The sequence below is a fragment of the Triturus cristatus genome, chromosome 6 (genome assembly GCF_964204655.1).
Source record: "Triturus cristatus chromosome 6, aTriCri1.1, whole genome shotgun sequence".
Taxonomy (NCBI): Eukaryota; Metazoa; Chordata; class Amphibia; order Caudata; family Salamandridae; genus Triturus; species Triturus cristatus.
In genome coordinates, this window is record NC_140589.1 from 808,367,064 (window position 1) to 808,381,198 (window position 14,135).

General features: G+C 41.5%; 1 protein-coding gene across 1 annotated transcript in view; it reads left to right on the forward strand.

Annotated features, from left to right (window-relative positions):
• The window catches only part of YIPF4 (Yip1 domain family member 4), a 77,372-nt gene extending 64,910 nt beyond the window's left edge, over positions 1-12,462 (forward strand). Inside the window, exon 6 of the mRNA XM_085611391.1 lies at positions 11,381-12,462. Within this exon, the coding sequence (XP_085467517.1) occupies positions 11,381-11,518 (138 nt within the window). The 3' untranslated portion in view covers positions 11,519-12,462. The remainder of the gene's footprint in view (positions 1-11,380) is intronic.
• Positions 12,463-14,135: the final 1,673 nt, after the last annotated feature.

A 14,135-nucleotide genomic window follows, 5' to 3' on the forward strand; every position in this document is an offset into this window, starting at 1 on the left:
TTCCGCTGAAGAAACAGCTTGTATATTTTGCCCTGATATTTTGTTACATGATTTTTACGAAGACCGGCGCAGCTTGCTTGTATTATCCGAATTTCTCTCTATTCGCATTCTAGATGTCTTAGGTCCTCCTATGCTTTATGAGCGCAGTTTCCCAGAGTTGGAAGAGTTCGGATGGGGGTGGGGTGGGGAGCTCTTTTGTTCTGGAAGAGTCTTAAAACTTGGCTTTTTAGATGGGTATGCCTTGGTTCTGAGCTGCTGCGATTCTTTTGGGCAGTTTTGTGGACTGATTAGCGCTGGGACACAACTGTTGGAGTAGCCATGAGATTTATAAATGTCTTTCATTTCAATTCCTTTAAAAAATGTAGGGTAACAAATAATGCCTGTGTCTAATTTATAATTCTTAAGAAAATGTTAACTAACATTAACACCATTTCTGTCAAAGCCCTTGAATACTTGTGGGAGCAAAATGTAACTACCCGCGCAGTGATACGTCTGCTCAACAAAGTAAGGGTAACGGGCAGGGGTTTAGGGATGGGGCTCCAGGGAATAGATATTGTTGAAAAAAGATGATCTTTGACAAGGATATGTTCTTTAGACGTTTTTCCAAACAATTTCTTATAGTCCATATATAGATACAATCCTACCTGGAAAATGAATCAAGTTGACAAGCGCCTTGAACTATCCTCCCATAGGAAGGAAGAGGGACGGTTTAATGGAGAGTAGAATAAAATGGAAAGGCAAAGATTAACCCCTGAAAGGCAACCAACAGTTAGTATCCTGTATAAATGCCTGGATTGTGTTCCCTGGATCGCTCTAGCCTACTCCAACTCCACTCACCTCTTCAATCTTTGGTCTTTGTTCAGCTTAATTTTGTCAATTGTCTTACTTCAGGCTACTGTAGAAGTATAATATTCCTTGTTTTATTTACTGTTTAGTCTTTCACAGTCTTGAGTTATGCTTTTGTTCCCAAACACCCGAGAAATTATGCCCAAATTAACCTTTGGGTGATTTCAAACTCTGCTTCAAGAAAGTTCTCTCTGCACTCCCCAATTTCTCTTTGGCCTCATGCATCCACATCCAACAATTGTTCTCTGCAATTATCATGACCAATACCAAACTGTGTGCTCATTAGAAGTGAGATCAAGCCCAGGTAGTAAAGAACCCTCAGCTCTACTCGAAGAACAGGCTTAAGCTGCATGGTTGTGCAAATGGAGCCAGTCGAAACACAAGAGATAACCATTGCTCATTTGGAAAATGAAGTGAAGGACTTGAGAGAAAGGGTAGAACAGGCAGAAGAGGAGAAATTATTGGGGCAGCAGAAATTTGCATTAAAAACATCAGGAAAAACAAATTGTTCACACACCAGACTTACCCAGTCTATACAAGAGAGGAAGCCAAAATGCATGCAGCCAAGGAGGGTGGTTTAATCTTCTACCCTCTTCATGGTTCCAGCTATAGACCCTCCAAACTCTCCACTTTCAAACTTATACTATAACGCCACTCAGACAGAGCCGGAGGGGCGACTTTCATACAAATCAGAAAAAAATACAAGTAGCTGAAATACATAGTTACCTTTGGAAGCATGGTGCTAAGCCTAACGTTTCGCAGAAACCCAGAAATCTACCAGCCCCCGTTGCTGGAGAGTTGGGCATCTCATTTTATATATGACCCCAATCAGGAAACGAGAATTTGGGGATTGAAGCATGATGCAAGAAACGTATTATTAAATAATGTGCCCAAATCGATAGTAGTGAACCCAAGGATGCCCTGTATGTGATGGGTTAATAACATGGTGGATTTTTTAACAGAACCTGGTGTGTAGTATCTTCTGCGCACTCCAATTTACATTGCGCGATAATTCACTTTCACTATATCTCTTTGATCACAGGAGATGTAAGGCTTTTTCTTTATTTTTACGGTTTATGGCGTTTGTATTTAAGAAGTTTTTTTATTCTTGAGGACATCTTTGCATGTTTCCGCACCAGTCATTAACATCCGTTGTAATGGCGGCTATCGATCTGTGATTCGCACGTCTGCGCATGACCATACATAGGCGTTTTAGCCGGTGTCTGTTTGAGCATCACAGCAATCTGTAACACTCCAGTTTTTAGGTGTACACCAGTTCTGAATGCAGAGCTCGATTATGTCTATTGACGTTTTACTACTCGCGATAATTACACCGGCGGTATAATGGCAGTGGTTGGTGATGTCAGTCCTATTTGTTGTTGTGAGCACAAACATTTTAGAGTTAATGTTTTTCTGGTGACACTTTTATTTTTGTTTGGCGCAGTATTCTGGATTATTGTTTCTTGTCATGTGATGTTGCACAAGAACACCCACAAGGTGTTATATAATTGGTTTTCTTTGCAGTTATGTGCCTTCCCATGAACCACAGGCGTGAGGCTGATGTGCCTAACGGGCTGTTTTTTAATTTCTAGGTGTCCTTCTGAGGAAGGACCCCAGGGTCCGAAATGCATTGAGGGTTGATGTGAAGCTGACAGTTACAGGAAAGTCCTCCATAGATTCCACTAAATAAGTGTTTCTTTGAAATCATACTCTTTATGACTTGGATCTGAGCTAAGGTTTTTCCAATTGCTTCTAGAACAAATGCTAGAATTGTTTTTTAAAAAAAAAATGGATCAAGGCTCAACTAGCCGTGTAATAGTGACCTATATAAAAAATAAAAAGTAGCACTAAGGACTGAATATACAGGCGTCTAGTGAAAATAATGTGCACCATGGGACTACTCCCAATATGAGGAGCAGTGGCCATGCTCATATATCATACGTTGATTTAATGTTTGCCTCCAGACTGTGCAAACCGGACTGGGACCGAATACCCGACTGTATCTTAGAAGGGTGTGGCCATAATAATCTGCCGAACTTCTTTAGAAGGGAGCTGAGAACTATGAATTCTACCTCAGACTAGCTACGTAGCTGATGGAGAAGTTCACAAGACCCTACCTTAACTAATCGCTCCATTTTCCCAGAGTTACCCCATCGGCCCAAATCCACATAGGAATTTATTTAATGGGCAACACTAACTTAAATGGAAAAAATCTCAAACTGAAACCAAATAGAAAAGCCAAAAACATCTAACATCGATTGTCCCATTGCATTAAGTAGTTTCTTTTCTTTCTGTTCTCTCAAAATTGATCTTCTAAGGCGTATGAAAATTGAAGATAAACCAGGTAGATGGGTGTCCTTCCTGGAACCCAATCTGATGACAAGATCTCAAACTCAAGAGAGTGCACACACTGCCCTATCTAACACCACAAATTCTAGCTTAAAACAGTCCTTCTTGGGGAGTGTAAGGACACCGGTACCAGCTGCTTAACATACCCTGGGAGGTCCTGAGCGCCGAACAGGATCCTCCTTTCGATGCTTCGTGACACAAAGATAGCCAGCTGGTCAAGCTACGCTGCCAGCAGAGTTATCCGCTCCGGATAAAAGCCTGGAGCTCAAATCAACACACATGATAATGCAGGGGACTCCAGAAATCTCGACCACATCTGAAGCACTTCTTTCTCCTAAGTTAGATCCTGCATGTGCCAACCTGTCCATCGAACCTTGGTCAGTTCCTGACAACATCATCAGAAGGCATCTGAAGAAGTGCTGTCCTGAAGACCCCTCCCTTATCTGGATCCAGTTGGCACGACGCTGTTCCTCTAAGTGGGCCTTGAGAGAAACTGGCCACGAGGTCTGCTGTGTTCTGAAAAGCAATGGTGTTGAAGCACAAACATAGCCATCTTGAATTAAAATATTCTACTACCGGCTAGCCCTGTTCCCCTTTGGTATCTAGAGCTCTCACGACTGAATGAGTATCTGAGGAGGGCTAGTATGCAGCGGCCGTTCTGCAATAATGGAAGCATTTCACCACAGGGTGAAATGAAACTCTCTCTGAATTCCGTTTCCCCTAAAGAGCCAACACGCTTAAACATAAAGAGAGCTTTCTACTTGCTAAGACTTCAACACAGTTTTGCATTGGCCTCTTTAGCGTGGAAATTGATTCTGCTTCTTCTGAAGAATGACTTCGGTGCCATCTAGTGGCTTGAATAATTATCTTAACTTCTCTATTAATTTAACAGGTAAAACCTCCAATTAAAGATACATTAAAACAAACCAACACAATTATCACAAAACCCTCTGCCTTCATCAACGCACAAGCCAATTAAAATGGTCATCAGTAAACTATTACTTTTATGCACCTATCTCAAATCACTTTCTGCCATCTCCATCGCTTGGCAATACTGGCTGCAACATATTACTCAATCGAGGAACTTTCTTTCATCAGGCGCACATTAGTGGAGGATTCTGCTTGCATCCGCTGCCTTGCGGGTCCGTGAGCTGCGTGGGGTGAGCTATAAAGGAGAAGCATCCGTTTGGCTGTCGGTTCTCCCATATTACTGCTCCCAACAAATAGGGATTCCAGGCCGTGACTGCGGCGTTCTTCAGCTGCTCCCGCCCGTGCTTACAGACCTTTGCCCGGATCCTACTCATTGCTCCCAGAGGTTAGCCTGGCGGCTTAGTCGAACAGGTTTGCAGTGTGAGGAGGCAGAGGCGGTAAACTGGGATATTCTAAGGGAGGCCTAGGCATGTGTCAGCACAGTGGTGAGTGAGCATGGAGGCAGCAGGCCGGTAGGCTGTAGAGGGCTCTGGATCATGGCCCAGGCCTAGCGCCTGAAGACACCCTGGGGGCAACATAGTCTGTCCTTGGGGCCTCTAAGCTCGTTGTACACAGTAGTGCTCAGCCGAAAGGCACTTTAATCTGATACTGCTCAGGAGGGCCTCCTTCCCCCACTTACATTTATGTTCATTGGACGAACATCACCCCTTACCAGGTTGGATTCTACTTAAAAGTGCTTTGTGAGGCCCCAAGGCTGTATGCGTGTGCTCTTCCGATGTCTGTTAGGGAATAACTGTCTTACTCCTGCTGCAGTATACAAGCTCAACATTTACATGACGTTAAAACAATCCAGGCCTGCATTGAAGAGACAGGCCCTTTGGTGCTCAGTGCACAGCAGATTGGCCTGTTTCCCCTGTAGTGGGTACTTTTCAAGAGAGACTTAGAGCTGGACCAAAGTTTAGACGCCACCGTGAAACAGCAGAGACCTGGTTGCTCGTGCCCCCTCTAATAGTCTACTAAGGATGTAGCTCCTAGGTGGATCCTGGTGGAGGTAGGTGGGCTGGGCTGATCATTTACTCCACCTTTCTGTACTAGTTTGTCCGCCTGCAGTACTGCACCAGACTGTCCTCATCGTTCTGGTGTGCAAGGCACTCCGCCAGAGCACAGTGTACAAGCATTCATGTAGCAATTTATCACTATGTCAGCTGTTACCTTTCTCATTCATCTCTCTTGTCCCTGAAAACAAAATCTCTTCCCTGGGACAGGAATCCTGCGATCCGACCAGAACTGAAATGTTGTATGATCTTGATTAGCCGAACCTGTCAGAACGTGCATCGTTGGCTGACAAAGTGGACAACCTGTTGGAAGCTATAGAATTTTCAAACACTGCATTGGAAAGCAAAACAGAATAAGTGGCCATTGACCTCGTCCTTCTCCATGAAGATCAGTGGAAATTAGATGAAATAGTCAACATAAGACAGCTACATTAACCTACAGAGAGAATCAGATTTCTCAAGGACAGGACTAAAAACGCAGAGTTTCTGCATATTAATATTCGGATAGTGTACAGGGCCGAAGGAATTGAGGTTACAGAGTAGCACTCTTATTTGAAACACAGCTATCTGAGGCGGTGGTGCCGAATGGACTATCAAAGCTGTTTACAGTACAGGACTCCGGTTTCCGGCACACTGTCCTCCTCCATGTGCCCCTCCAAATCCAGTAGTTGCTCAACTATTAAGTTGTCTGGCAAGAGTCTCTATTCTACAGTGCTCCAGAAAAGCTGGTCGCTTCTTGTCTGATGGCAACAAGATAATGTTCTTCCCAGACTTTACTCTTCCTCTCCAGCACCAGTGTGCCTCCTTCAGTGTTTAAGATTATGGTGGATCAACAGACCCACTTTATCTAAAAGAAACATGTTAGTTATAGATGCTTTTACCTTAGAGTTACCCCCAGGCGTCAGACTGGATCCGGAAAGTTTTCGTCAGCAGTACCTCTACGTGTCGGAAGGTGGCGTTGGTCGGCTCCGCGTTCGTCGTTGGCGTCGTGTCACCGGGATGACGTCGCGGTAGCTACTTAGACCCCGGCCTTGCGCGTGGACGTCAGTTCTGTACACGACTTTCCGCGCCAGAAACGCAGAGCCATGCAAGACACTGACCACTGGTGCACATAACTAGGGCCCTGAAAGGATAACCTTAACCCTAGATATTAGTTCGCAGAACGGGGAGGATGGGTGGGGTGGTAAGTAATCTATAACTAACTAATGTTTCTTACAGATATATTGTTACTGAAGGTAAGTAACTTGTTCATCTGAAAGAGACAAGTTAGTTATAGATTCCTTACCTTAGAATAGATACCCCAGCAATACCAACGTCGGAAGTGGGTCTGCGAACCAAGATCACACCAGAAAGTCCTGGAGAACAGAACGGCCAAAGAAGCCATCCCTCCGGAATTGACTGTCAAGACAGTAGTGTTTCATAAAAGTGTGCTACGAAAGCCCACTGGGCTGCCTGACAGATGTCATTCAGAGAAACGCCTAGTCCAAGGGCAGTGGTTGCTGCCGTTGCCCTGGTGAATGGGCGCGCAGCTCACTGGAGGCTCCTTCTTCGCCAGAGAATAGCAGACTTTGATACACAAAACGACCCATCGGGAGATAGTCCGCTTGTGCATGGCCTGACCTTTCTTGGCGCCCACGACCACAACAGAGAGCTGGTCATCCACCCGGAACTGTTTGGTGCAATCCAGATAAAAGGAAAGCACAAGTTTTGGGTCCAGACGGTGGAGCCTCTCTTCCTTTTTCGAAGGATGCGGAGGAGGAAAGAAGGTGGGCAAAGTGATGGCCTGCCCGATGTGAAAGGCAGTGAAAACCTTGGGCAGGAAGGATGGACGAGCCCTGAGAACTATCTTGTCCGGATGGACAGGCAGGAAAGGAGGCTTAGATGAAAGAGCCTGGAGCTCACTCACTCTTCTGGCAGATGCGATGGCAACCAGGAATGCAGTTTTAAGCGTCGGAAGTCTCAAAGGACAGTTGTGAAGCAGCTGAAAGGGAGCGCACATTAAATAAGTCAAGACCAGATTCAAGTCCCACTGAGGCATAACGACGTGCAGAGGTACTGCTGACGAAAAACTTTCCAGATCAGTCTGACACCTGGGGGTAATTCTAAGGTAAGGAATCTATAACTAACTGTTTCTTACAGATATATCGTTACCGAAGGTAAGTAATTTGTTCTTCAACCTTACTGCATTACAAGTCTGTGAAAATCAACAGGCTGTCCTGGCTGCAGCAGCTTTACACAGTGGCCCATCATCAACAGATGATTCAGACACTTGCAAATATAGCAGTACGATTTGGTCACCTTTACACAGCGGCACTGCAGATCATCTACGGTTGGTGACCCCACAAACTGCCATTGAATTGTTGTAAATCCCTGTTTACTTATTACCCTTTTGAACCCAGTTACTTGTAAATGTAACAGTCTCACTATTCAAATTCATTTGCAGCTCCACGTGTATAATGCATTAATTGAGGGCCTGCATAATGATTTGATTCTCCACAACATGACTGAGGGACGCAGTTGCTGTTGTCTACATGCCTCTGTATTTAACATTTTGGGGGGCTGGGTATTTTCCCTCTGCCCTGGGTTGGGCGCACCGGATCGATGGAATTTTCAAAATGGCAAGGTGTGCCTATCACAGCCGATTTGCATTGACAAAGGGAGGAATATTCATTCTCCTTCGTATAATATTGGTTTCACAATGGCACCAAGTGATCCAACTGATCTTAATGACCTGGAATGTCTGGGGCATGCATACTTTTAGCAAAATACATATTATATACTTCTATGTCAGGTCCTGGGGTGTGCATGTTGTATTTATTTTTGAATCCCACCTAATTTAACTAGAAGAGGCCCTTATTGATCTGTTGTTCAATAACAGATTTAACGTGTTGGGTTCTACACATTACTCTGAGATGCAGGGTGCCTTTGACACTCCCATGTAAATAATGATGTTCTAATGCGTTCCCCATATTCGTAATGCCTTTACACTGAGGCTTATAATTTGTCTCCCCATATGCCTAGTATTATTTATATAATAGAATGTTGGGAATTGCATTTTGTGCTATGTTAAGTATTGCATAATCCTTCCCCATTGCTTGTTGTAAATGTGATCCTATCTTGCATATAACCTCTCTTAAGTTACTTGCTAACTGTGCCACGTTATATGTTTTAAAGACTTGGTACTAGCTTCTGTGCCTTCTGGAGATCTATTATTGTCTTGCACATGCTACCACACTTGGAGGAATGTTCCCACAGTTTTGCACTCTTGCAGTTTACAATTTTAAATTTACAACTTTATAAGTTGTCTTTATGCTCTACGTAGCTTCTGATTAGCCCGACTTGTCATACTCTTCAAAAATCTGTAAAAATGTGTTTTTTAAAAGGAAAAAAAGAAAAGTTAATGCATTTCACATAGTTTACTCCCAATCCTAGTCTGTTTTCTTCGTTTATCTGCAGCCCGTTCTCTTCAGCATGCCTGCCAATTAGAGTGCATTACAAATCGTGACTATAAATTCACCATCAGCTATCAAACATTCACTATAAATCTAGACTCTTTAGGAAACTGAAAATTCCTACCCTCAAATCAAAAGCTGTAATTATATCACACTCTCGATGACTTAACCCAATGGTGCCTTTCTGGGATCCCCTTGTTTTGCCTGAGTTCACAGCGTACCAATTCCTCAATGGTGATGTTTGTTATTGGGGTGATCATTCCTTGAGACACTGTACTGAAGCATAGCTTCTCCAAGCACACCTCATTTCTACTGTGTTTTACAATTTGTTTGTACCATCAGGAGCTTACATACCACGTACCCATTCTGTGTTTCACGTACCTTTTTCGGAGCCCTTCTTCACAGAGTTCACTAATTCCTGAAGTGGATTTTAGTTATTAGATTTCATTATCAGTTAGGTGACCCATGGTTGACCAATCCATTCTGGAATGTTCTGTTTGGTATTCACAAGAAGATTACTACCTAATGTGCGTTTCCCATTCTTCGTCCTGATGACCATGTAAAAATAACTTTAGCGAGTCGAAACATTGACACAATAATAGTGTACTGTGTTTGTATTTTAGAAGCCTGCAACTCTGTTAGAGTGTATATCAAACATCTGTGCATACTCCACAGTCACTATTTATGTATATATTTCATAGCACTAGCGCACTTTTTACTCGCTTATCTCACTATAACTGTGCTGTTGCATCGTTTAGGGAACACCATTCTATTTCAAATGTATAAAACAATAGAGCTTAATCAGTTCTTCTTTCTATGATTCTAAATGTTGAACAACTTCATAAAAATGTTTTTTTTCTAGTAAAACCAATCGACCAATAGTTATTCACTAGTTTACTGTGGAAGTTCTGATTAAAAGTAAAGCAACACTGATGAAGGGTACTTGATACTGGAGCTCTGGGCTAAGCTTTGGAACAATCTGGGCTTGTCTAGCCTGGTCTCTGAGACTTCAGTAAAACAAAGCTAACGGTTCAGGGAAGAACTAAAAATCTTTTCTTTTAAACAGTCATTTGGTTGCTACGTTACCAGAGGAAAAAGAGATTCCGTCAATCCCCAGTGTGCACTGAGGGCACTGCACTCTCATTTCTACCAGTGCAGCTTCTGCTTTGACTGAATTGAATCACTTGAACTTTGTCGTCACCAAATTATATTATATAGGGTTATAAGTCCAGAGGCAGTGATTGGTTCAACCACTTTACTGTACCTGAGATTTAATAAATCACAGCTCATTCGGCACAAATCTTTCTTTGCTCTTGAAGTAAATTTTTCGCTGATAACTCATACCCATTTTTTTCTTGCTGTTGACAGAATGAATCATAATGTCCTGAGGTTTCACTTGTGCCAGTGACTAATCGCTCTCTCCCTTATCTTGTAGCTCTCTTGCGTCAGAAAACGTCACATATCATCCTATTGGCTGAGAAATTGCAACACAAAATATTATGAAATGTTATTTGTGGCGTGTAGATTAAAATACTTGAGAATATTGGCACGGGTGACTAGTTCTTAGCTGTTAAAGGATTAAGATGCAAATTGTACATCTACTGGGTGCTTCATTCCTGTTTTATTGGATTAACCCTTTCATCTGTTAGTATCCTCTTAGATATTATTCAATTGTTAAATCTTTCCCATGTATGTATGACTTGTGAAATAATTTCCAAATCAGAGTACCTTTCAAGTATCAGTGGACATTATAATTCACTTGGTGGGTATTGAATCAGCCCTTTTTAGCTTGTCAACATTCCTTTTCCAGAGTATGTCTAAAGCTCTAGTGTGCTATTAAGGTAAAATCAATTGTCAATTAAAAATAAAGTTTTGGTGAGTGTTCAAAATCTCAACATCTTCCTAAACGTTTTACTGTGTCGTAGGTAGGTAATGGATATATTTCTCAAATGGCTACTAATCAATCAGTATGTCAGATTTTGGTATGTTAATATAATAGCTGGTGTTTCTAAAATGTAAATTGATCTTCTTGGATAGCCTTTTTCTTTGATTTCTGTAGTCTCACGTTATTGAGTGGACAATAGGATCTTATTTCTGTCACCCCAGAAAAGACAATCAGTGTCTTCTGGTTGAAGTAATGTACTAACTCTTATTAATCCGTTTTTAGTCATTGAATAATGGAATAACCAAATGCACCATGGAGGTGTATTGTAACTTCTTGTTTTCCATTGCCTCTTTGTGATTTTGACTGTTAAACCTCTTTGTCAGTGGGTGTGATGTTTACATTTTCCTTACACCCATCCAAATGTATTTTCTTTTTAGATAAAGTGGGTGAGCAGTGGTAATGCAGGTTCATCGATAGATTTAATGTTTTAAAACATTGATTCATCTAAATAAGCATTAGTTTTTTTGCATGTGTGCACTTCTTGCTAGCCCACCATTCCCTGTCTTATTTGTATAGTAGATATCACAAAATGCAGGCACAAGACACAGACGTGCTAGCAAGCAACTATAGGGTTGCAATTAATTTACAGATGAAAAACTGCTGCAAATATTGATAAACTCGAGAAATTGAGTAGGAAATGCACTATTAAAATTGTTCGTCAAACAAATGAGCAATACATCATTGGTATCAAAGTTACTAAAAAATAGAAATGTCTGTCCAGTAAATAAAAATGATTGTTTTTTTGACGGGTCTGATTTTATGTAAATTTGCATTCAGTTAATGGCTTTTTTTTTTTTAACCAGCTTTTCGGTGTGTTTTGGGCTGCATACAGTGCTGCTTCGCTTCTAGCTGGAGAAGAATTCAAGACTAAGAAGCCTTTGCTGATTTATCCCATCTTTTTGTTATATATCTACTTTCTATCATTATACACTGGTGTCTGAGGCATTGGTGGGAATGTGCTGTACTGTTACTTTCCATTCATGTTTAGAATGATGCGGAGTTTAACACAAAGGGCTGTGGGGGATAACGTTTTGTACAGTCCCCTCTTTATGCCTGCGGTCTGTATTAAGCATATATATGTATATAATTTAAGCAAATATAGCAAATAAATTTGTATCAAATACATTTCTAGGTTTTGTTTTAAGACTTTTCAAATTGTAAAATTTTAAATGTGAGAAGTATGGTGTTCATGACATTGTGTGTGTTTTAAATGACCTTTTCTTAAACTTACTGGGCTAAAGCCTAGGAATAAAGTGTGAAAGTTAAGCACTTTCTGAATAAAGTGAGCAAGTTAAGCACTCCCCCAACATGTATAATAATGAAGTAATAACTGTTATGAGAAAGGGATCGAAATACAAGTGCTAACCACAAGAAGGCATTGCAGTTTAATGCTTTATGATGTGAACTACCAGACCTCTGTAGAAGCCACATTCCTTGTGGTAGTTTTATGGTTGTCATCTAAATTTATTCCTATGCTAGTTAATTCTGCTTCAAATTAGCCGAACCTCTTGTGCGATTTAAATGCAGTTTTTTTTCTCTTTACAAAACTTTTTCTAGAAAATAGCTACGGGTAGATTTCCTAGGTGATGGTTCTTAGGTGAAAATTTCCTCGACAGCTGTACGTGAACCTGCTGAGATTAGCACAGCCTGAAAGTGCAATTGTTTTCTTTTTCGTTCTCTGTCAATATATTTGGAGGGTTTTATTTGTATTTTCTGTATAGATACCTACATACGTATTTATGAAGCTAAGCTCCGGTTTTCCGCAAGCATGAACATTGCTGCATATTCTTTATGGTGCCGAAGATAATCTTGATGCAGTTGTTACATTAAGACATTTTATAGATATTAACTTTGTTAAAAAAGGAAATAAATTATAAAGAATTAATGTTTACAGTATTATTTTTTTTCCTCTGCTGTGCAGCACAGCCGAACGCTTCAGTTCTTTCTTTGGGTTCCTCAGATGTGCATCTTAGTGAAGATTGATGCAAACACACAAGGAGGAGCAGAGAAACGTGAAGAAGTGGTGGCACACTCACAAAATGTGACCTGCTTCATCATCGGGCTGCTTCAGTACACCCCCGTGCAAACCAACGCTGGGGTGAAGCAATACGGTGGGGAAGACATAGTGAAGATTGATGCCTTTCTTTTGAAACTCTGAGTACCGTTCATGGGGAGACTATGGGTATTTTGGAGAGAAAAAAACATGAATTCGATCTGAATCCAATATTCTCTGTATAGACTTTGCATTGCCTCATATCTGCTTTAAATACTTCATCTTATTGTGCTCTGTACAATTTTTATAATGTATTTGGATATACTTTTGAGTCAAAGGTTTTTACAAATTTACAATTAAGTTTATATTGATCAAGGAGGAGTTCCTTGAATAATGAAGCTATAAGCTAGGGTGGTTTAATGAGATTGAAAGAATTTTGTTGACCGGTAATACAAAATTGACATTTTGCATGAAACTGTGATTGATTCTTCTACCTTTTCTCACTAGCACACAATGTCAAACACATTTGTTGCTCTTGTCCTGCCTTGATTATGGTTACTTTGCTTTGCCGAAGCCTGACTAATCGACTACACCTTAGGAAGGTAAATGAAAAATATATATTGGGGTTGAAAGCCATAAGAGCATTCTTAGAGTTTTAGTGATGTCAGTATGTGAGGGTAAGATAATCCCTGATCTCAGCACACTGCACTGTACAGGGAGCTAGGACCCATTGTTGCTCCTTCTGCTGTCTCCTAGCCAAAAAGCTTGTCAAAGTCAAACCCCGCTGCACTTATCTGAGCCATGCCAGGGTTTTGAACCCCCGCTTCTGTTGCACGCAGCCCAACCTTTAACTTCTATAAAATTTAGTCCACCCCGTTCTTGATGTTACTCATAAGGACCCAGAACACAGGTAGAAGTCAAATTGGACCTTACAAAATCTTACATCAAACACGGACAATGAGCCTCGCTATGAATCGTGCACATGCACTCTCCACTTCCAACCACACTTGGTAGGCTATTAAGTAGTCCTGATTCACCCCATCAATATACATCTCACACTACAACATCCCTCTCCACTCAAAGCAATTTGTTGAACCCGACCAGTGTATTCAGATCACATCATGCAAGAAAAGCACACCATTACATCTTCTCAACACAAGGCACCCACTGCCGTGACCCCATCATACCACAACCTCACATACCCAGCCAACACTAAAATAAACACCTCATCATACAATTCTACACTTGAGACCTTCTACAATTCTATATCTGAAGCCTTGCATTTCCTCCATGTTGCTGTCTCCTGACAGTTTCTCACATTCTGAACATCAGACATATCAGCGCAAGTCTGCTGCCCCTGCATTAAATCAGGGACACTCTAGCATGCACGCTTACTCCTCCTAGCATACCGGGATTGCCTACCAAATCATATATCCTAGATGTACAAGCTTGTACACCATTTTCTTTGTTCATCAACCAGGCTAGCAGCCCTCCTTACCGACACATCACACATTGCCTCCCAACCAGGTAAACCTACCTGGGATCCACTTGCCTCGCCCACAGCC